At 41.9% G+C, this 24990-nt stretch overlaps 1 protein-coding gene across 1 annotated transcript in view; it reads left to right on the top strand.

The window, feature by feature from the left end:
• Positions 1–2943: 2943 nt before the first annotated feature.
• Positions 2944–24990, top strand: part of ETFBETA (electron transfer flavoprotein beta) — a 45955-nt gene continuing 23908 nt past the window's right edge. The window contains exons 1-5 of the mRNA XM_089438962.1: positions 2944–3537; positions 3786–4070; positions 7138–7223; positions 9785–9837; positions 10726–10733. Of these exons, the coding sequence (XP_089295088.1) occupies positions 3469–3537; positions 3786–4070; positions 7138–7223; positions 9785–9837; positions 10726–10733 (501 nt within the window). The 5' untranslated portion in view covers positions 2944–3468. The remainder of the gene's footprint in view (positions 3538–3785; positions 4071–7137; positions 7224–9784; positions 9838–10725; positions 10734–24990) is intronic.

Below are 24990 nucleotides of genomic sequence, written 5' to 3'. Positions count from 1 at the left end.
CTCGGCAGAGCATACCGATACGCTGTCAAAATCGAGCAAAAGTTCAAACAGAAGAAGCGAGACTTTGGATCTACAAATCCGAAGCCTAAAGGACAAAGCCAAGGCGAGGTGACCCAAGACAACCCCTCGAAGCCGCAAGAAAAGAGCACCACCACGAAGCCGAAGAAGGACACAAGAAAGTGGTGTGAGTTCCACAAGAGTCTCACTCATAACACAAGTGAGTGTCGGACCAAGCAGTCGCTGGTGGCCGAGTTGAAGGCTTCCGAATCAGATGCATGTTCCGACTCTGAGCCAGAACCCGACAAGGGGAATGGCAAAGGGAAGCAGATCATTGATGCGGATCCCAGTGCCACTGTTGCCACTGCCAAGATCCAGAAGAATGAGCCCGAAGAGCCAGAGGAGGGGGAACGTCTTTTCCACTCACAAATGTGGGTGAAGGGTTCGCCCCATGCAATTCATTGTCGACAGTGGCAGCCAAAAGAACCTCATTTCAGCAGAGGTCGTGAAGCGGTTGGGCCTACCGACTACACCACACCCGCAGCCGTACAGTATCGGGTGGCTTCACGAAGGACGAGATCTCAAAGTTCGCCAGCAGTGCCGCCTTCCCTACAGCATCAAGCCCTTCGCAGACGAGGTATTATGTGATGTTACACCTCTGGATGTTTGTGATGTACTATTAGGCCAACCATACTTGTGGAGGCGACATGCTGTGTATGAGTCAAGGCCTCGCGCTGTCATTATTTCTTTGGATAATTCATTATTCAGGATACCGGAGGTAGCCCCACCTACTGCCACCTCTTTGATCTCTGCTAAGAAAGGCAACAAGCTCATCTCACGGACTAGGAAATTTATTTTCTGTCTGGTTCGCTCCCAAAGTAAGGGGAAGATTGTTGCTACATCCATGACCCCCACGAAGGGTTCCTCCACGCAGCAGCAGCAACAGAGGGATACAATTAGAACAGAACACAGGAACAACTTCTTCTCACCCACGGGGGTACCACACAAGTTTCAGGTGGGGAACAAAGTTTGGTTGCATCGACAAAAAGAACTCCTTACCAGAACCCATCAGAAGCTCAGGCCACTCCGACATGGTCCTTACACCAGTACCAAGGCTACGGGCAACAATGCTTTGAAGCAAAGCATTCCTCCATTTCTTCGCTTGCACCGAGTGTTCAATGTGGACCGTCGTCGACCATGCTTCCCACCATTTCTGGACACATTAGAGATTGCAGAACAGCTCACCAGTGACCCAGCTCAGCAGAAGCTTCCTCATCTCAGGGAGGAACTCAACGCAATGGGGACCATTGCTTCTTAAGGGGGGAGGAATGATCCAGGTGGATGTTGGTGGCTACCCACCTATCCCATTTGGACCCCCACAACTGTCTCTTTCAGTTTTTCAATTTCCTTAATTAAAGTGCAGTTTACTATTTTTAGCAGTTTTTCGGGTCCTAAACTTCCGGAGCCGTTTTGAGGCCCTAAACGACGTTTTTTGGGAAATCCACCGCAGCGATTTTTCTGATAAAAATCGTCTTTTCCGTCGTAGTCCTCGGAGAGATATTTCCAACGAGCTATCATGCGCGTCAAACGGAGATAAGACGACCAATTCGCGACCCCAGGAAGTTGGCTGTCCAACTCACCCCAAAACGGGGCCCACAATTTGGCGTTTCATCTTCTAGGGTTAGGTTTTGGAATGTGAAGGGTTTTCCATTGTTTCTCAATAATAAATAGGCCTTCGAGCCTCATTGTAAAGATAGTTCGAAACAGTTCAGAATCATGTAGCCGACACATCTCTTCTCAGAGATAAGCTACCATCGCCCTAGCTGGGTTATTTCTATTTGTAAGCATATTTCAGTATTCTCCATTAATGAAATGAAGTATTATTTCCGTTGCATCTCTGTTTTTATGGTTATCGCATCTCTGTATTTATGGTTATCTCTGTAATCTATTGCGTTCCTGCTTAAATCCGGATCAGCGCTCTATTCCATATGAAAGATTCTTTGCACAACCTTCTACATCAAAACATGAAGGTGAGTGAGTGGCTTTAACTCTTCATGCTTTTGTAGAGATAGGCGAGTGATGTGTAACTATCTATAATCCATATTGATATATAAGTCCGCTCCCAAAAACTCACTAATCTTCTAAGTAGCAATATAATAAAACTTTCGAAGCGAGCCTGGAGAATGGACAAACCATGGCTTGTCTAACCCAAGCAATACTATAAATTGAGTCCAAAGAGAAGTTGAATCCTCAAAGACAGAAAACCAACAAGAGACAATGAGGGAATGGTAACCAAATTCATTCTTGATCAACGTGAATAGAACCACCACCCTACAAATGTAAATTCCCATAATCAGAAGCTAGTCTTCCCCATAGAGGATGCCTGTGATTTGAAAGATGAGTGGGAACACTTATAATCATGAATTTAAGTAGGGAAGGTGTGGGAAGATCCTCTACGCTGACACATGGCTTTATTGCATGCTTGTGGTTCTTGAGATGCAAATCTAATGATATGTTTAGGGAGTTGGTTGCTCATGTTCGTCCTCATTACTTAATACAACACTTTTTTTTTGGGAAAGAAACCACTCTATTTGCTAATCCATTAGCCATAAAATTGTTTGTCCTCTTAACATGAAACCATTCTAACATACTATGGCTCTCACAAATTGATCTAATTTACTTTAGATGCATAACTTTTGAGGAGGATCCTTGAATCATATGATTAATGATAATTTTGGAATATCGGATCACTATCAAGGAATGAGGCCGTAGGAGTTGAACTATATTGTATTATATATTAAAAATACAATATTTATTTTATAATATTTCACACCGTATATATAATAATTTTTTTTATTTAATTTTATAATAATTTTCTTTTTCTGCTTTTTTCGCATAAATATTTTATAAATATATCTATCCCCGAAACCTAAATTTCATACGACTCCTAAATTATAATAAAAAACTGCAAATAACAGGGCTCGAAAATGCTGATGCCCACAAAGTCTACCAACGGAACGAATTTCGAACAAATGGTAAGATGGGAGTCAGCAGAGAGAGGATGAGACTTGCACGCAAGACAAGGAGCATCATCCACTGAAGAGCCATATCGGCCCTTCTGGGCACCTTGCTATTAAAATATATCCGCCGAAATTCATTTGCAGGTCTCGGAGGTCCACTCCAACTATACAAACATATCTGCCAAAATTTATTCGCTTGCAAATTTGGGAGGTCCACTGCCAAGATTTATTCCCTTGCAAATTTGGGAGGTCCACTGCCAATATAAACAAGAGAGGATCCCTTTTGAAGCTGAGAGGGGATCCTGTGCATTCTCCGTTACGACCCATGAGAGGAGATCCTGAATATCCCAATTGGATCTGATTTATGGTGTCGTTCTGTTAAGTACCGAAACATTTGTTATAAACAGCTCTTGGAAAGCAATACGCCAATATTCACAATCCAAGGTGAAAGATGAGGATCATGGTAGCAGTGAAAAGAGTTATAGACTATGCTGTAAAGATCAGAGTCAAGCCAGATAAGGTGGGTTTCAACTTTCCTGTTTTAAATTTTTAAAGTTCCATTTGGGCTTCTTCGCTCAATCGATGGAATATGACAAAGAGTACCTTGTTTTCAATGGAAAAAAAACTGAACAATGAAATTAATATGGTTCACAAGTGCCTTCTTTTACATGGGTATTTAGATTTCCTTACGAATGGAGTAAATATATCATAAAGCTACGGAGACCGACCATGTGAAAATGATGCGTGCGATATGTGTTATGATTACAGAGTGGAGTGGAGACTAACAATGTGAAAATGTCAATGAACCCATTCTGCGAAATTGCATTGGAGGAGGCGTTGAGGATAAAGGAATCAGGGAACGCATCGGAGGTTGTGGTTGTTAGCATGGGAGGTTCACAGTGTGCAGAGACACTGAGAACTGGCTTGGCAATGGGGGCTGACAGAGCTATCCATGTCGCCACAGAAACGAGTCTTTATCCTCTTGCTGTGGCTAAACTTCTTCAATCCTTGGTTGCCACTGAACAGCCTGGCCTTGTCATGCTTGGAAAACAGGTACCGATCAACTCTTTTCACTTTTATTGTAATGATCCGAATTGCACAAGAACAGAGAATAGAACAAAATATAGTTTAAAAAACAGTAAAATGAAATTGCTCAGAAAATAGTTGAAATATTATGAATTGCACGCAAAAGATAGGGAAGCACTATGCCACCCAAATAGAAAGGCTATCCACGAAATATAACAATTACAAAAGATATAAACGTCCAATAATGTTCAAACTTGGAAAAAATGCTCTCTGATATGAAAGATGCCTATATTTATAACAATCATTGACAAAACCCTAATCTCAGACCCTGGCTGACGGGCCTACTTACATAATATTATAACAAAGCCATACTCTAAACTTGTGAGCGGTCAACAAATGGCTGACACCATGAAATGGTAGCCCTCTTTTATGTTATGCATGCTTTATGTGATGCTAAGGGCATAATATGCCCTTCCTCCTCAGGAGCTTTGGCTTCAAAGCACTAAATAAGGCCAAATAATTTCCTTCGATTCGTGTTGCTAAGGGAGCCACCTTTATGTACATACATATCTTTTATATATAAAGGGAACTAATATGCTTTCTACGTTGTGTTTTGAGGATGGATTTAAGATTAGTATGTAATGTACCAGTCAGGCCTTAGGGGAGACTGATTTATAAGACTCTCTTTGACCTTATGTTTAGCTTGGTTTTTGGTGATATTTTCTTTCCTGACGAAGGTACTTTTTGGATGAGTGCTTATCACAACCTCGTGATTGTAATTTTATTCTTTTTAATAAGAGTTACATTTGTTTTCTTGAAAAAAGACATGCTTCCTACGTATCTGTATAAAAAACTGCATTGGCATGTGCATAACATTCCATATACTCGCTTGAGTTTCTACTGGCAACGACTTCTTTCACTTTAAGCGTTCATTGAAATTTATGTTCTCATCTGAAAGATCGATGGCAATGCTTCCCATGATAATGCTTCTATATGCCTGATCAAAAGATCAATAAAATATTGTTTTCCTATAGATTTTAATCTTTTCTCCTTTTCTAGTTTACGTGCAAAGTCTTTTTGTTGTATTCCATTAGTGGAAAGGTCTTTACAAAACATCCATGACTGTTTAGTTGATTTTGAAGGACATTGCAGTTCAAAAATTGATCACTCTCATAAAGTCTTGTTTTGAGATGATCGAGTAAGCAACATAATCGAAATATTAATAGACCACCCCATTTTTAATAACATATGTTTTCTTTAATCATTAATATTATCAAGGCATGTACATATAGGCCATTTTTACAGAAGGGTGGGTCACATTTGTGGCAACCGCAAGCTAAAGAATCATCTGCTACCGGGAGGAGGATTATCCGTATCATTCTTGGAGAGCCCTCACCCATTATTTGTTGGCTTCCTGTCAACAGCATCCCGATCTTTGCTTTTAGGCCATTTCTCATTTCCTGAAATCGCTAGTGCAAGAGTTTGGAATTTATTATTTAATGGCTGTACATGAGGGCTGCATGGCCAGCTGTGGTGATGCTCTCTCCTCTCCCTCAGGACCTGGCCAGCTTTGTGCCTTGGCCTCCCCTCTCTATGTAGAGACTGTCTGGATCAAGCAGAACTAACCAGAGACTCGAGAAGGCGCTCATTGTGGCATGGTGCCCTTCATCAGCGCTCCAGGAGTTGGTCCAGGTGGATCTCATTCATTTCTGCCTTTTGGATCTGCACTGTGATTTGCAGTCTTGTTTGACATTTTAATGCCAAATTATCTTTGATGCTTCCATGACTGGTAAGGTGGTCTTTGAAGAATCATGAGGACATTATCTCTCAGGCCCCGCAAAGAATCACGAGTCCACAGTTCAAGTTGTGCTTTGCAATTTACATGTACATGGTTTTCCAACACCTAAGTACAGTTTGCCATTAATATCAGAATTTATACTGCAAACCAACAAATTGCACATTTTTGGCTTCAGATCCTGACTTAAACAATTCTATACAAGGTGTGAAAGTAGGCAGAATTCTATTTATCTAATAATTTTTTTTAGTAATTTATGTGGTTTTGAAAACGTTGCTCTAGCTCCATTTAATTAAAAATGAAATCAGAAGAACTATAGACTGAATACATAGTGCTAGGTCAACCACCAAATTTTACATGATTGCCTTAGATTGTATTGTGTGTTCTGGAATATCTTTGTATAAGACAAACTTGTAGCAGGCCCAACTTTTTCAGCACTGGATCTTGGAACGATTTTTTTTTTTTCTGCCGAACATGGACATGCATGTTAAAGGCTTTTAATTAGGTTATATTTCATTTCCATGTGCGCTTGCTGTATCTGATTATTGATATACATTGTTTTCTTTGGGTCCATGAAGTGCACATTTAACCTAGCAGGAAATACTTTGGTGGCTTCTTGGTAATACCTCTTCTAAATGCCTGGAGAAACTTGCCAAGTGTAGAGTTTGCTAGGTCTTATACATGAGATCGTGTAAAACAAGTTTGAGCAAGTGGCTGGACAAAGAACATGCCAATTGGAAGATGCACTATTAGGACAAATTTGTTAATTAGCTGCTTTCTACTGCAAACTATTGGCCACCAGCCATGACGACAAACAATTTCAGATTGAATTCGACTGTTGGATGCCTGCAAAAAAATGTAATAGCTTTGGACTAGTGCAGATACACTCCCCTAAAGAAAAAAAGGTGCAGGTAGTAAGCAGAGTTCCATCATAAAGACAGGAAGCCGAGCTAATGCACAATGTTTGTTAATACAACTCTATTTTTTTCCATTTATGTAGACGACCTAGCAGAATGAATTCCCAGCTATTTACTGGAGATTATCAGGGTTTTGTGTTTCCAAGGTTAACTTACAATGAGAATGTCACAGAACTATCTGCTGTTAGTGCAAATGATAGAGCTAGTTTTTATATACTTTTTGACTAGCTGCCCTCTTATTGGACTAAAAACTTTGTTTCACTTTGTATATTACATCTTCTCATAATAAAAATGATAATAGATGATTTCCAGTAAAAAATGGTACTGAAGATATTGTGTATCCGGAGGTGTTTTTGACTAGTAATGTTATTTATTTTTGCAGGCCATAGATGATGACTGCAATCAAACAGGACAAATGGTTGCTGGTCTGCTAAAATGGCCACAAGGCACCTTTGCATCAAAGGTACAGTCCTTTTGTCCTGATGTTTTTTGTGCAGATGCCAAGATTTATAAGATGTTAATCTTTTTCTTTTTGTTTAACAAAAATGGGTATATTTTGCATTAAAATGTTGCTGCAGCCGCACAGGTTAGCATAATAATACAAAAATAATAAATATAGTCTGTCCAAAAATGAAATTCTGAAACTTGTCCAAAACTTAAAGTTTAGTATCTAAAGAAACATGGCAATCCTTCTAAGAGGATTCTGAAAAGATATTAGTGGTATAGTTTCTATAGAAAATGCCTAAACTCAAACAAAATTTGCAAATATTAAACACTTATGCTAGATAAAAGCATGATGACTGTAAGCTTCCTCTTGGTTCTCTGCTATGGCCTGAAAGTTGTGGTCCACACCTATCTTTTCTTTCTCAATTTCCAACCTAATACACAGCTTGGCATTTGAGGCAGCTGAAGTGGCATTTCAGACTAGGCTCAAAATTTCAAAACCATTTGACAAAGACCAACACACAGCTTGAAGGGATTCTATTTGCCTCTGTTGACTGTGCAAGATTTCATTATTTCTGGTTTCTTCCCGAGAGTGCATCCTACCAATTGTAGTGAATCAATTTTTTATCATCTGTAATATGATTTTCCTGTGTCTGGAGTCAGAACTCTGTGTATATTAGGGGTTACACACAGTGAGCATCTCCCAAAATGCAAGTGGTTTTCCATTGGCATTACATGAGACCTACAAATTCCCACTTCCACTTCCCATAGATTCCACTAATAGACTACAATAGCCATTAAGTAGACCCTTTGCCAACATTCCCTCAGCAGATGAGTGATAATATAACAAGAGACATTCAAAATAAGAGTTAATTCCACATAAACTTGGCAGACTAACCTTTTGTTTTTCCGTAGAGAAAGAGAGAGGTGCACAGGAGTCTTTAGAAGAAACAACAAGATTGAGCCATAATGTCAAGCTGCCCATACCAATGCAGAAAGCAACCGAGCAAGAATCACCAAGACACCAAATGGGACCTTCGAGCCAACCAGGATCCCACGAGAAAGTACCAGAAATTGTCTGAAGACTGGAGGAAAGCAATACCCAATTTGAGCTGGATCGACACAGATAAAAAATTCACAGAGCAAGAAACCACAAAGTCTTTCCTATTAACGTTCCAGAATGATCCTCGCAATCCGTTGTCTCACCTGTAAAAGAACCCAAGTCACATTGCATTAACATTAAACGCAGAGTGTGTGAAGGTATTGTGGGCGTGATGCTCCTTGAAGACTGAGTTCCAAGATTTAAACGCCCATGCCGTTTGGCTTTCGTGCAAAGCATATTTATAACTATGGTTTGAAAAATTAAGGTACAGGGGAAGATGTAACCCCTTTTTTAGTTCTTAGGACTCCACAATCTAGCTGAGTGGCCATATTGGCTAGATGATTGGCTTGTTTGTTAAGTTCCCTTAAGATATGGCACTAACTTCCTTTTATATTTGTCTAATAATTCTCGCAAGGTTGCCATTGCTCAGAGAGGAAGATCTGTCCATCAATTTGATAACTAATGACGAATCCCCAGTAACAATTAAGCTTTTGATACAACTTGCATTGAGGAGCTGTCATGCGGAAAGAGTCAATTTTGCGGACAAAACCGACCTCCCTAGAAGCTAAGGCTTTCTAGTGACAAACAAGAGAAGTAAACACTACCTTTATCTAAATATGCATTCAGAATACAAGTAATCAGGTGTTTATAACATACCTTTAGTCCAACGCTTTGTAGTAGTCCAGTCTTGCCAATCCGGATGAGCTCCTCCTCTTCGAAACCTGCATTCACTAACAAGCCAAAATATTACATAGCACCTGAATAACTTATAAAATAACACATATTCATCATACAGACTAAGGAGTATATGAAACAAATCATGTATAACAACTTGTTGAGAAAAATGAGTTTATTTGCATTAAGTGGAAACAAAAGAAACCATTACAACCTGAGCCTTGGTGTTGTGCAGGTTCCTCCCAGGGTCCAGCAAGAGTTTTCCTTTACTTTGATCAGCTCACCCACTTCCAAATGAAGCTAAGAAAGGATGGGAATCTCTCCTCTCAAGCTCTATAAGGGAGTCCTAATCTCAGCAGCATCTACCCTTAGGAATGTTCAGCTTTCAACCTCCCCTCCCTTTGGCCCAATGCATGTATTTATAGTGCTTTGGAGGAAGTTAATCAGGTCCACCATGAATGGGATAAGCCCCTCTTTCAATGGGATAGCTCCCCTCTTCATGGGATAAGTTCCTCTTACATAGGGATGCATGAACCATCTGGAGGCGCCCAATCCACGTCAAACCATCTTCTAGAATGCTCTAGAAATGACCACAAGTAACTTTTTTGAAGTGAAACTTGCGCCTTTTGACCTTTACAGGAGTACGCACCCAGACCTTTACATACAGAGCGTACAAGTACGCAGGTTTTATGAATTGGAGGTGCATACACGCAGGTAAGGCTAAGAGAAACTGCGTAACTAGAGTTAATTGACTTTTAAAGGACTTTCTCTCTTTCTTGGAGTTTGACATGAGGAGCAGAGGTATGAGACTTGCCAAGGAGGATAGTATGACAGTTGATAGAGCCATACTAACTGTAGATAGTCATGGTGACAAATTTTAGTGTAACAGATTGCCCCCTAAAGTGCGAAGCCTGTAGTAGATTTAGGGTTTCATATCATCTAGGAAGGGTGAAGTACTTTATCATTTCAAGGATTATCTTGTGGAGAGCCTGGTTGGAACCTGCAAGTATTCAACACAAAATACATGTATGAGATCATATCATCGCTGAGGTAGGCATTCCCATACTCAGATCAAAAACTTTAACTAGCAAACTAACTACTGCTCTGATACAGGAATGATTTCGCAGTACATCATAATCATAGACTCATGTAGACACAGTATGGACGCAGCCATCTGTTTATAGTTAGTCTACTTATACAATGAATACAAAACTCCTCGCAGCCTGGATGGTGGAAACTAGATCCAGGGTCTTCATTTCTACTTCCCGAAATAGTACGATTCTATCCATGCGAATAAATGAGTTGATGTCGAGCATGGTAGAAACCACTTGATTACCAGTCAATGATGTAAACTGTTAACAAGTGTGAGAGAAACCACCAGTGATGTCAATGGTTCTCAAAGTACCCAGTACAATCCATGAGATGTGAATGAATGTGTTGATGTCGAACATGTCACGGAATCCTTCGATCGAAAGTCAATGATGTAAACTGTCGTCGAAGGCGAGAAATCTGCCATTGATGCATGTGGATCTCAAGGTACTGACGATTCCTAGATCATCTTTCTAGATAATGTGCTGATGTCGATAGAAAGCGATCCGTCGTAGGCAAGCCCACGACACGAAATCATAAATCAAGTTGAAGAAATGTAGCTGTAAGGACTGACTCAGGGATGGTCAAGATGGATGACAGGTATTTTGTAGATGAATGGCTTATTTGCAGCGACCTCTTGAACACATAACGACACAACAGATGGCTTGGTGACATTCGACCCAAAGTTAATACCCGGCTGAAGACTTTCAATGTGGTTCAATCAACTGTGAGGCAAAGGATTTCCCAACCCAGGTGAATGAAAAGTGTCGTGTTCAAGAGTGGTGATAAGGTTTCTTCTGAGACAAAGGATAACAAATAGGCTCATTTTTCTCTCTTTTCCCCCACCATTTCTGGCAAGTACCTCTTTATTTTTTACAAGCTTGAGGAGGATAACATATGCTTGATTATAAGCTCATCTTTCGGATGAGTCCAACTTAGTTTAGATTCGAACCCTAAGAAGGAGTGGTCCGTTCCTGTTTGTAATCGAACAGGTCCTTTACTGTGAAATTTTAACGAGTCCAGTATAGGAGAAACTCGGCGTTTTTCAATTTTAGAGAGTCTGAAAAACTTAAGAAGACTCCAGGGTTGAACTTTTTCGTAAATTTGTGTCTCCCAAGCCCGAAAAAGTATAAAATAATACTTAAGAGAACCGCTTGGTTTTTTACGACCAAGGAGTACTTTCATAGTTAGTGTCTTTGACCTGAAAAGTAAAAAGCGATCAAGGACACGTTGTTTTATTTCCAGTATCGAGTTTGAAACGACAAAAACCCGACAATTTTTTCCTGTTTTTACGGTCAGAAAAGGGCTATAAGGGGACCGTCTTTTAATTCCGTTTTAACGAGTGTAAAAGAAACGCTCGGCAATCTTTTCATGTTTTAGGAGTCAGAAAAGGGCTTAAAAGATGACTCTGATGTTTTTGTTTGTGAAAAATGACAATTTTCCCTGAAAATCCTTTTATCCTACACAAAAACCAACACATTACTCATACCTGTTTAATATAGATAAAAATACTTTGAAAAATACCTTTTTACGGTGGAAAATAAACAAATTTAACATTCATTTACTCAAAAAACCTATAAAAAGGGGTTTTACCATTTCATTTTTACCATTTCACTGTTGAGAGAAAAAAGGGCTTTTGGCAAGAAACTTCCCGTGGTCGTTGCGGAGAATCCGACCGTCGAAACCGAACGCCGTCTCATCAGGTATTCTACAACATCCTCCCTTGCATTTCCATCCGTTTAGAATTTGTTTTTAAGCTTTAGATTCATTTTTTGGAGGGCTTGGGGTTTCAAAGGCCGCTTTTCGGGGTACGCAGGTGCTCCGAAGGTGACCTGCGTACCCCGACATTTTCTCAGTTGGGAAAATGCCGGGTGTACGCAGCTTGCCTTAAGACAGCCTGCGTACACACGCTCTGTCTCTAAAGGCGGGCTGCGTACACCACGGAGTGGGTTTTTAAACTCCAATTTCTCCAAAATGAACCAAAAACTTTCAATTTTATGGACTCTAACAGATGTTTTATGGTGTGTAGATTGCCCACCATGCTTGATTGGCGCGAAAGAGAGCACGAAGATGTCGATTTGGCCGCGATTAATCATCAACCTTCCATTGATGCTTTAAAGGCATGCGGTCTTTACAAATACTGGGCCATACCTGGCATGAGGGCCCAGGTAAGATTTCTAGAGTGGCTGGTCGAAAGGTGGAACGTCCAGGATCAGTGCTTTTACATTGGAGGGCATCAGCTCGAAATAGAGCCCTCAGACATTTACTTTCTCACTGGTTTGCCCAAGAGGGGCGAACAATTGACTCTGTCCGGGACTAGGCCGGGTGGCCAGTCCATCGCTAGTCTCCGTCTAGAGTGGTGCAATAATCAAAACCAGGAGAGGGGGATAGAAATTAAAAAGATATCCCGACCTGAACTTATGGTAATTGCCTTTACAGTTACCAGACTTTGTGGCGCAGCCGCTTTGCACATTGCCACCGGGTCCCAAATGCGGATGGCGATTGACTGCTATCAGGGCACCATTTTCAACTGGTGTGATGCTGTGTTGGCCAATTTAAAGGGCCAACTGACTAGGGCAAAAAACGGGCAACTGAAGACTTTTGGTTATGGGCCTTTAGTTGTGAGTTTTGCTCTAGAGAGGGTTCCAATGTTGATCCCGCAGCAGCTCACTGTTGAGGCTGGGCTTCCCCGAGAGCCTAAGTTGATGCGATGGGTTGCGGTGATGGCCCGTCATCCTGACGAGGGCACGGAGGTTGTCCGATTTAGACCGGAGTACTTTCACTGCTTAGAGGACCAGGTCTTCTCGATACAGGATTTCCCTTATGCCGGAGTCGATTTTCGTGGCGATCCGGACATGATTCTTCCACCGGGAGAACAGTGGGATGACACAGGTACTTTATTTTTCACAAGTTTTAAAATTATCTATTTTTTTTGTTTTTATATCGTCTCAAAATTGATAGTGACAATTTTCAAAATGCAGATGCAGGCCCATGGCGTCCAGCCAATCTCTGGCCTTTCGAGAGGAGACAACCAGTTGCACCGGCACCGGTCCCACAGAACGAGGCTACAGAGACCTTAGCTGAGTTGGAGCAAGACCTAGAGCATCTGACGGCAGATATACCAGAGACTACTATAGATGATATTCCTATCAGACTTCAACGCTATGTAGTCGGAGTTCCAGGACCTTTTAGGAGGTTCTTGTGTAGGGTAGCTCGTGCAGTGGTGTCGTATAGAGATCATCACCAGTGATTGGATGATCGTTTTTGTAGACACATGTGACATTTTGGTTTTTTGTACTTATCATTTTTGCCGATCATAAGGTGTTTTGCAACCTATGATCGAAGACGATGTATTTTTGACACACTCCTATCTATATATATCATTATTACCGGCTTATCTTGTTAAACATGTGTGATTAAATGTTTTTAAATTTACATGTATGATTATCGCAAATGTCTGTCTAACATTCGAGAAGCAATTGCATCTGCTAATGTATTTAAAGACCTTGGAATATGTTGATATTCAATGTAATCAAACTCACGTTCCAAGAGACGCACTCTCAAAAATAACCTTAATAACACTGGATTTCTAATGGCATAAACTCTATTAAGCTGTAATACAACGAGTTCAGAATCTAACCTCACTATCAAACTCCGAATCCCAAATGAAATAGATTCAGACAATAACTCAATCACTGCACTGTATTCTGCAATGTTGTTTGTTGTTTGACCGAGGCTCACCCCATGCATAGAAACTAACTCGTCAGAGGGCGAATAAATAACCCATGCTGCGGAAGAGATATTCCGTGTATTACGACAAGCACCATCAGCGAATCCAATGTACGTTTGGAGAGGCATCGACATTTGCAATCATCAAGGGTAAAACCAAGATAAGCAGAATAACGATGAAAAACACACTTTCTAAGCTAAGCACACTGTCTAAACTAACAAACACACTAGCTAGAAAGAAAAATTAACCTAACTAACCTAACTAAAATCTCCACACCCATCATTTAAGCATAATACCTCTTTAGGTAAAGTCCATTTCTGGGTTTACCCAAAGAGTCCCCGTCAAAGTCAACCAGCTCATAGGCCCCTTTTGCCAGCTTTCGCTTAACAATGTAGGGCCCATGCCACATAGGAATGAATTTTCCAGCACCTAATTTATCGTTAGCTTGATCATACAATAGCACTAGGTCTCCTTCCGAAAAATTTCGAGGGGTCACATTTCGATCATACTGAGCTTTCATTCGTTTTGCATGAGTCTCGATTGCCAGTGCAGCATCGCGTCGAGTCTCATCTAATTGAGCTAAGTATAATAAACGCTTCTCCTCTTCGGAAGTAGCTGGAAGTAATTCGACAGCCATTTGAAGTGATGGGATTTCGCATTCAATGGGCAACACAGCTTCCAAACCATAAACTAGTTGGAAAGGAGTGAACCCTGTTGATGTTTTCACTGAAGTTCGGTATGCCCAAAGCGCGGAAAATAACATGTTGTGCCAATTCGACCGATGAATCCCAATGATTCGTCGGATCATGATAACTAAAACTTTGTTGATGGACTCAACCAGACCGTTGGCTTGTGGATAATAAGGAGTTGAGCTATCGTGACGCAAACCAAGCTGGCCTGTAAGTTCTGTCATCATAATGTTTCGAAAATGGCGCCCATGGTCAGTGATTATCGCTTGTGGGACACCAAACCTAGCAATAATGTGATTGAATACGAAAATCGCAGCTATCTTGCCGTCTGCCTCGAATGTAGGCATCGCCTCGGCCCACTTAGTAAAATAATCAACCGCAAGGATGATATACGCATGCCCCCCCGGCCGAGTGAGGGTTACATGTAATAAAGTCGATACCCCATTTGGCAAAAGGACCAACGACAATTATAGGGTGGAGAGGAGCAGGTGGTGGGCGCATCTTGCGATCAAACACTTGACAGTTGTGGCATTTTCGGACCGCAATGATACAATCTTTAAACATGGACGGCCAGAAGTAGCCAGCACGCAACACCTTCTGAGCTGTGGCATACCCAGACATATGACCGCCACACGCCCCAGAGTGACAGTCATTCAAAACCCTTTCTGCCTTTTCGTGAGTTAAGCAACGTCGGAAAACCAAGTCTGCCCCACGACGATAAAGAGTATCTCCAATAATTTTGTACTGTTGGGACTGGAATCGAATTTTTCGACGTTTCGACTTTGAAGCTTCGGGCTGAAAGGATTGGGTTTGGAGATAGACGATTATATCCCCATACCACGGATCTAAAGTGCTGATGAGAAACAAAGATTCGTCCGAAATGGGTTCCTCTGCCACAGTTTCCGTGTCAGCACGCGGAAGTCACACATCAACTCTGCAAAAACTAAAGATTTCTTAGACTTAGATTTTTCAAATTCTAAGTCGAACTCTTGCAGGATAACGATCCATTTAGAGTACTTGCCCCCTAGCAATTGTTTAGTCAAAATGTAAATCATAGGGTTGCAATCCGAAATGACTGTAGTTTTACGGAGAAGAATGTAATGACGAAAACGTTGGACAGCCTGAACGGCTGCCAGGGCCAATTTCTCCACATGCGAATATTTTAGCTTAGTGGGATTTAAGGTCCTACTAAGATAATATATCACATGTTCCGTTGCGAATTCGTCTTCCTGAACTAACACCATTCCAATAGTGGAATGAGAGGCGGCGAGGTACAAAAAGTAATCTTGGTTGTAGTTGGGAGGATGCAACAACGGTGCATGGGTCAACGCGTTTAAGTGCATCAAAAGATTGCTGAGCTATCTCGTCCCAAGAGAATTGAGCGTTCTGTTTCAACAACCGTGTAAAACCTTTTGTAACTTCGGCGTAGTTAGGAATGAATCAGCGTAAAAAGTTTGCTTTCCCCTGCAAACTTTGGAGTTGGCGAAGACTCGAAGGAGGAGGCAATTTGATGATAGCTTCTACCTTCGAGGGATCGACGCGAATGCCGGCTTTTGAAACTACAAATCCCAGCAATCGTCCTACTTCTATACAGAGGACACATTTGTGTGGATTCAAACGTATACGATAATGCCTACACCGCATGAAGATTGCGCGTAAATGGACAAGGTGATCAGCTCGATGTAAATGAGCGGGCAAATCATCGAGATACGGTTGCACATTGTGTTTGATGTCATGAAACACATAAGACATCGCCCTTTGAAAAGTGGCTCCGGCATTCTTAAGCCCAAAAGGTAGTTTGCAATAAGCAAATGTCCCCCATGGACAAATGAAAGCCGTTTTTGGTTGATCGGCAGGTAGAATATTGATTTGATTGTAACCGGAAAAACCGTCCATAAAGGAAAATATTTCACTTTCGGCACAATCATCAATTATTTGATCGATATAGGGTGTTGGATAGTTGTCCTTGGGACAAGCACGATTGATATCCCTATAGTCGATACATATTCTTATTGTTCCCTGTTTTTTGTTAACCGGAACAATATTCGATACCCAATCCGTTAACGGGATCGGATAAATGAAACCTGCTTTCAACAACTTCTCAACTTCTGCTTTAATTGCAGCCGCTTTCCGTGGGTGAATCTGACGCAAACGTTGCCGGACGGGTTTAGCGTCCGGGTAAGTCTTAATCTCATGGACAACAATTGCGGGATCAATTCCTGGCATTTCCTCATAGGACCAGGCAAACACGTCGCGGAATTCTTGAAATAGGGCCTTGTATGTCTGAATTTCGTCATCTGAACACGAGGCACCTATATGAATGTTTTCAATGATTCCGGGCTTGACTGAAATGTCAATGGGAACAATGCAAGAGATGTTTCCCAAATTCAGCTCTGAATCAGGATGTTTCATTGGACTCTGAGCTTCCTTGACATATTCAGCTATAAAAACTGATGAGAAATCGTTTTCAAAGCGATCATCCTCAGGTAAAAACGAAGATCTATGATGGAGATCTTCCCATGGTAAATCGTCTACACACAGGACTTCACAAAGTTGTTTGTCAGATGACACAACTTCGGGAAACACTATTAACTCCGAGGTTGAGGTGAAAAGTGATTCCTCACGGACCACATTCATTTGGTCGATTTTGGTTGAACGCAGGTCGGTAAAAGACTGCACGGCTTCATAAGCAATTTCATACGGACTCAAAGGCATAGCATCACCAAATGAGTCTATTTCAGATTCGAAAGGAACGATCCAAGGATCGTCGTAAACAATGGTATCTGAAATAATCATATGAATGGATGCGAACGAAGACGGGGCGTTGATTGGAGGAAAAGGAAAAGTTCCCAGTAAACCGGCATCTTTAACTAATCCTACACCAACATCCTTATAAGGGATAGTCGTTTTACTGACATGCTGGATACTCTCTGAAGAGGCTGGGTCGGATGAAAAATAAGCCAGCTGGTCTACGGTCACGATCTTGCCATTATGTGGAAATTTTATTACTCTGAAGACCGATGAGACGACCGCTGTCATAGCGTAAGACCAACTTCGAGCCAAGAGAAGGTTGTAGTCTAGAGGGGCATCAACCACCTCCACATCCAGACTAACGGTTTTTCCTTCAACCCCTATAGGCAAATCCTGTAGAATGCCAAACGGATGGAACCCACGGCCATCAAAGGCCTTAAGATTTGTCGGGGATTGCTTTAGTGAAGGAGAACCAAGCGATCTCCAGCACTGTATCGACATAATACACGTGGAAGCTCCCTCATCAATTACAGTCCGATGAATAGGCCTGTTCTTGACTATCATTGGGATCTGGAAAGCCATCTGATGAGGTAAACGCGGTGTACTATTTTCTAGATCAAAGATTATTAGGTTCGGGTCCTGAACATCAACAGCTCCTATAGCCGACAAAAGTAATTTTCGTTGTGCTGGGCATGATTGCAGCACTTCTAAAGCCGACATTGCTGAGGGTGAAACAGCTAAATCCTCAACAATGTTGTAATTCTGGGCCACTCTCGCATGTGGATTGAAAGCAGACCTTCGAAGTACACCCTTGGCGGGCGGTTTAATTACTAAGTCAGGGTTAGGTTTCTCGATCTGTAGTGGATCGGAACCGGGAGCTGAGGTTGATGGATTTGACTGAGAAGATTCTGCTTCTTTTGATCCATCAACAGGACTTTTACTACCATAATCGTGTGACCGAGTCGCAATCCTTACATGAGACATCATCAATATGGGTTCTTCAGCGGCACTCGAGGAAGAACCTATCATTTTGCTATCTTTCGGAAATGGGTCCTTCAAGACAGCAGGAATTTGGGAACCCTTGACGATTTTCGCAACCTCGGCCCGATGAGGGCAATCTCTTGTAAAATGATCTTCTTCACAAATAAGACAAGGATAACGGGGCTTGCGCTTTTCGTCATTGGTTTCCGACTTTTCTGTTTTCTCCTTTGGAGTTTTGTCTGCTTTATTCTTCTTCTTGCCTTTCTTCTTCCCACCGTTTTTTGATTTAGCCGTAGATGACTCTACAGCGTGAATATCAGCGGAAACTTCAGCAGAAGATTCTCCTGTCGGGGAGTCTGGTAAGGTGATAATGGGCGAAGAATTCTTTGAAGACTTCTTCTTGCTTTTAGTATTTACCGTACCAATCATGCCATCAGCAGCATGAGATCCCGAAGGAGCAGCAGCGATTTGATTTGACTTTGGAAGATCTGGGATCTTTTCGTGTAACGTACCCGACTGAGTATAAACTAAGTCAAGGTACTGTGCTTGAGCAATCACTTGCTCCTCAGTAACTACTCCGGCCTTAGCTACGTCTTCAGTAATCTTCGGTAATAATGATTTAACAAACCATTCAGCTAAGATTTGGTCCGGGATAAAAACTTTCACTAATCGCCTTCGACGTCTCCATTCATGAATATGGTCGGAAATATAAGTGGACGTCGACTATTTTAATGAAGTTAATAACTCGGTGCCATTATCATATCTGACCGGCAACTGAAAATGAGTTAAGAACGATGTAGCTAACTGACTAAAATTATAAAAAGAGGCCCGTGGTAACTCAATGTATCACTTGCCGCGAGACCAATGAGCGTACGCTGGAAAAGACGTAAACGGATCGAATCATCCGAGATGGAATTTGAGGCACACCAGAGGTGGTAAGTCATCACGTGATTTGACGGATCCTCTCCAGACTTACCTTCGAACCATAGTTTTAAAACCGTTCCGGTCCAACCGGTTACCGGCCTAACCGACCGGTTGGGAGGCTCACCGGTCAGAACCGGTAAAAAACCCGGTTTACAGCACCCTTTGCCCGAAAATTGCCCTAACCGGTAAAAACCGACCGGTTTAGGGCGGAACCGACCGGTTTTATTGCTAACCGGCCGGTTCCGTCCTAAACCGGCCGGTTTATGGACAGGCCGCTGGTCAAGCAAAAAGCGCAGCGGTTTTTTGGAACTGGGGCGGTTTAGGGTTTTTGGGGTGAGGGAAAGGGAATTTCCCTCCAAAAACACCCTCACACTTGCTATAAGACACCCCTCTCACTCTCATTTGTCTCACACAACTGATTTGGAGTGTTTGTGAGTGTTTGTGAGTTTGTTTGTGAGCTTGGAGAGTGTGGAGTTTTTTGCTGAAGTAGTCATCTTGGAGTTGGAGTTGGAGCTATTTTGGAGATAGTGTGTAGCTGTCAGTGGAGTTGCCATCATCAAGAGGAGGCTAAGGGAGCTACTTTGCATTTCCAGGTAAGGATTTGCACTTGATAATTCCTCATTTGGGTCTGCTGTCCATGAATTATTTTTTTTGTGCTATAAACTTTTCACTTCAATGATCTATCATCTATGCTAAGCCTATGAACTCTCTAGCTCTATGCTATCAATTTTTGTAGCTTGCATGTGCATTTTTTTTCTTACATTTATCATTGGTTTTCCATGTTCCTTAGCTGCAATTTTTTTTTTAAATGGCAGATTTCTTTGCAAATTGTTATTATTTCAAGCAAACATGGCTCCAAAAGGAAAGGACAGTGCATGGGTTCATTGTGATGTAATTGAGGGAAAAATGATATGCAAATTATGCCATAAATCTATTGGAGGTGGGGTATTCTTAGGTTGAAACAACACTTGGCTGGGGTAAGAGGCCAAGTAAAGCCATGTGATGCACCAAAAGAACTGTTAGGTCCTATTAGGGCAGAATACATTGCCAAGCTTGAAAATTTTTATGAGGATAAGGCTAGGAGAAGGCCATCCAAGATGAAATTGCAAGGAAGAGGGAATTAATGGAAGCCATGAATCTTATGAAAGAGAGTGGGTATGATGATTATGAGATTCAAGACTCCACTTCTATCCCTTCCACCAATGACCCCTTTCACTATGTTCATCCTTCTGTTGGAGTTGGCCAACCATCAAAAGGAGCAAAGAGACCAAACATCCAAAGTTATTTCTCATCTTCTGCCAACATTGCCTCTTCTAAATCTAATCCCACTTCCTCCCAGCCAAGTTCTCAACCCACTTTGGATCAGCATTGGAAAAAAAAATGCAAAGAAACTTCTCACCAATACATTGCTAGATGGTGGTATGATTCAGATATCCCATTTAATGCTGCTCGCTCACCTTATTACCAAGCTATGTGGGACTCTGTTATAGCTGCAGGAAAGGGCTTCAAAGGCCCTAGTATGCATGACTTGAGGGGAGCTCTTTTGCAAAAAGAGATATCTTCCATTGATGAGTATTTGGCTGAGTTTAGAGAGTCATGGGTCAAAACAGGTTGTTCCATTATGTCAGATGGATGGACCGATGGAAAGAACCGCACTATCATTAATTTCCTTGTTTCTTGCCCTCAAGGAACCATGTTTTTGAAATCAGTTGATGCATCTGATAGGGTAAAGGATGCAAGCCTTCTATTTGAGCTTTTGGATAACATTATTCAGGAAGTTGGGGAGCAGCATGTTGTGCAGGTCATCACTGATAATGCCTCAAACTATGTTCTTGCTGGAAAGATGCTTGAGGCCAAATATAACACCATATTTTGGACTCCATGTGCTGCACATTGCATAGACCTCATGCTTGAGGATATAGGCAAGGTGGAGTGGGTAAAAAACACTGTAGAGCATGCCAAGTGCATTACAAAATACATTTACAACCACTCATGGGTATTGAGCCTAATGAGGAAACACACTGGAGGCAAAGAGCTTGTTAGGCCTGCAATTACGAGATTTGCAACTCACTTCCTCACGTTGCAATGTCTCAATGGTCAACATAGAAACTTGCAGAAAATGTTTTCCTCTGATGAATGGTCTGAATCTCGGTGGGCTCGTAGACCAGATGGAAAAGACACCAAAAAGAAAGTGTTAGACACTTATTTTTGGAAAAGGTCTGTAGAGCTTGTGAAAATTACCGAGCCCCTTGTTAAGGTGCTAAGGTTGGTGGATGGGAAAGATTGGCCATGGGCTACATTTATGAAGCTATGGATCAGGCAAAGGAGCAGATACGGGCAGCTTACAATGACAGGTTAGCTAAATATGGCCGTATATGGGAGATCATTGATAACAGATGGAACAATCAACTCCATCGTCCTATACATGCAGCCGGGTATTTTTTGAACCCAAGGTATCACTATAAAAATCGGCTAGGAGATCAGCATGATGGGGAGGTCAGAGCTGGATTGATTGATTGCTTGGAGCGCATGGTCCCTAACCATGTAGACCAGTTGGATATACATAGACAACTTACTATTTTCAATCAAGCAAGTGGTACTTTTGGCAAAAACTTGGCAAAGATGGCAAGAGATGTGGACCAACCAGGTAAGCAATTCCAATTTCCATTTTGTTTTTCATTTCAAGTTAAAATTGTTTACGTTCTTTACAATTCAAATTATAAACTAAGTTACTAATTATTGTCTTTTTCTTTGCAGCACATTGGTGGGAGTCATTTGGTGGCCAGTGTCCTCAATTGCAAAGGTTTGCAATTAGAGTCCTCAGTCAAACTTGCAGTGCTTCAGGTTGTGAGCGCAATTGGTCTGTTTTTGAGCGCATACACACGAAGAAGAGAAACCGTTTGGAACAAAAACGGTTAAATGATCTTGTTTTTGTGCAATACAACCTTCGACTGAGGAGGAACCAAATGATGAGCAAATCACCTGATCTAGATCCCATTGTGTTGGACGATATTGATCCAACATCAGAATGGGTGGAGGAGACTGAAGATCCTGTGTTTGAGGCTGATTTTGATATCGACATGGCTTTAGCGGAGGATGAGGCAGATTATGTGGGCGGCATCAGAACCAGGATCAGTAGTGGCATCAAGGAAAGGCAAGGAACCAATGGAAGGCACTAGTCGTGCAGGTCGAAAAACTCGTGCTTCCATTAGGTCCACTTCTATTGTCATTGGTGGCATTGATACTGATGTTGCAGATGAGGCAGAGGCATCCTCAACTCTGAACCAGATGATGTCTATGTAGCTCCTGATGATGATCCTGTGTCTAGTAGTGGTGATGGACTTGATGATTGATCATGTGTACACTGTAGACTTGTAGTAGGCCAATGGCCTCATAGCTTGCAGCATTGTTTTTGGACTTTATAGGCCATTTAGAGCCTCATTTCTTATGTATTTTTCTATTTTGTCGATGATATGTATTGCACTCGGTGCCATTTTGATATATTCACCTTTGCATGGTATATAAATGAGCAAACTTTGCATATTTTGTCTCTATTGGCTTGGAATCATGGTTTTACATCTAAAAATAGTTTTGTTTCATTAAAAATTAATTATTTAATGTATTTTTTAAAAACCGGTTCGTTTAGACCAAACCAGTCCCGGTTAGACCGTTTCCGGTCGGTAAACCGGTTCATTAGGTGGACCGGTCCGGTCACCGGTTCCAGTTTTAAAAACACTGCTTCGAACTTGGGTATGTCACTGGGCAACTTATTTGGCATTGGCGGCCAGAATGGAAGATAATTTATTGGATCGTTCGTTAAGCGCGTCAAGTCTGGTAAATCGAAAGTTGCGATAAATGGCAATTGCCGATTAGGATCCCCAAAACTCCGAGTCACAAGACCAGTCCCAGGAGGAGGATATCCAGGATAACTTGGAACAGGAATCGCATTCGGGATATTGTATCCTCCCGGAAAACCGGGATTAACCGGACCGTACTGGGGTTGCTGTGGTTGTTGATAAGTGTACCCAGGATACGGTTGATACTGGTAAACCGGTTGCTGACAGCAGGCCCGTATTGGTACTGTCCCTGGTACGGTTGATAAACAAATTGTTGTTGAGTAGTGACAACCGTACTTAAACCCAGGCTGCCCCATAGGCATCTGAACCGTAGTTTGAATCGTGGATCCAGACAATGGTAAAGATGTCTGTGGAGTAGTGGCAGAGACAGTAGATAACCGGAGCTGTCGATACTCCAGAAGTAAGTGTGGTGGAAGGAACAGATGTTGCGGTAGTTGCAGCAGTCGTTTGAGATGGAGTACTAGGTGCAATTGGCGACTGAGTAACTACCGAAGGTAAAGAAGTTTGAACATTAGACTGGACTGGTTGCTGGGGTGGACCAAAACTATAGGTTGTCCAGTTTTGAGATGACAACTGTACACTTGGCTGCAACACCTGTTGAACTTGCGATGGATCCCACACTATGTTCATTCCGGGGTATTGACCCATGACAGGTTAAGGATATTGAGATCCATAACTGGATTGAGGGTAGGATTGATAATTGAAAGGTACATTTCCCGTACCTTGAACATAAGATTGACCTTGGGTGGTTGATAACCTTGACTCGAGTACTGACCTTGGGGTAGATACCCTTGAGGTAAGTACTGATACTGGGGTTGACCTTGAGGCATAAATTGATACTGAGGTTGACCCTGGGGTACATATTGAGGCTGGGTTGACCTTGAGGAATGTACTGTACCATGGGTACATACTGTCCTTGAGGTTGCCTCCCAGGCGTTAATTGAGGCTGCCCCCAGGCGGTAACGGCCACCTTGAGGTTGAGAACCGGGAATTGAACCTGACATCATAAAATGTCTCCTACGCCCAATAGTTTATTACCATTGTTTCCAGTTAATGACCCATGTCCAATGGGTTGAGGAGATGCTCCTGCAAAAGTACCAGAAAGTGACTGATACCCAGCAGGAACAGAAGGACCACCGTACAAGAAAGATTCAGGAGATTGAGTAAACACGGACGACTGACTAGACATATTTACAGGAGTATAAATACCTCCGGTGGATAAGGAGTACGAGGTGGAGAAAAACTTATCCCTGAGTTGTCTAAGTAATTAGTTAACGAAAGATACCAAGTAGTACTTCTAGGTGGACTGTAAAAAATAGATTCACGCTCCCTTAGATCAATGGTAGGTTGATCTTCAGGGATAGGGACGCCTACTTCTTCTTCTGGAGCAAGTTCTTCAATAGCTATCAAACCAGAAGGAAGATTTTCGGTGATGACTCTTTCTACCCTAGGTGAATCAGGAACACTAGAAGTTGGAGTAACAGGTTCAGATATTTCAGGTTCTTCGCCTATATCACTAGTAGATGAAAAACTACCAGCAAGCTCGGAAACTGCAACAGCTTCAGGATATAACCTGTTTCTAGACTTTGGTAATCTGGATGGACTACCAACGAAGACCTCCTTCTTCAGGTGAACCTACTTTACTGCCACTAGGAGGAGTACAAGGACTTTCAAACCTTCGTAATGACCCGGGACGTCTTCAGGAGGCTCACCCCGAAGTCTACGGGACTTCCTCAACAAATCGGCCACGGTAACAATCTCAGGAGACTGGCCCGAAGTCTACGGGACTGTCTCGGTAATTCCGCCACAGTTAAAAACTTTAAACTACTGCACACGCAAATAAAGTAAAATCTCAAAGCAAACCACCTAAAGTCTCTAAAGAATCAAACAAATTTGAATCACACGCTAAAGAATCTAGGGCGTCAAACCATGCACAAACAGTAGCCTTCGGACCGAAAACACTAGTTGGTGATGAAGCCCAACATTGCCGAAA

The sequence above is a fragment of the Pinus tabuliformis genome, chromosome 9 (genome assembly GCF_031772625.1).
Source record: "Pinus tabuliformis cultivar Carrire ecotype Pingquan chromosome 9, CPIR1, whole genome shotgun sequence".
Classification (NCBI taxonomy): Eukaryota; Viridiplantae; Streptophyta; class Pinopsida; order Pinales; family Pinaceae; genus Pinus; species Pinus tabuliformis.
Note: the sequence above shows the minus strand (reverse complement) of the source record. Positions and strands in the feature narration are given on the sequence as shown.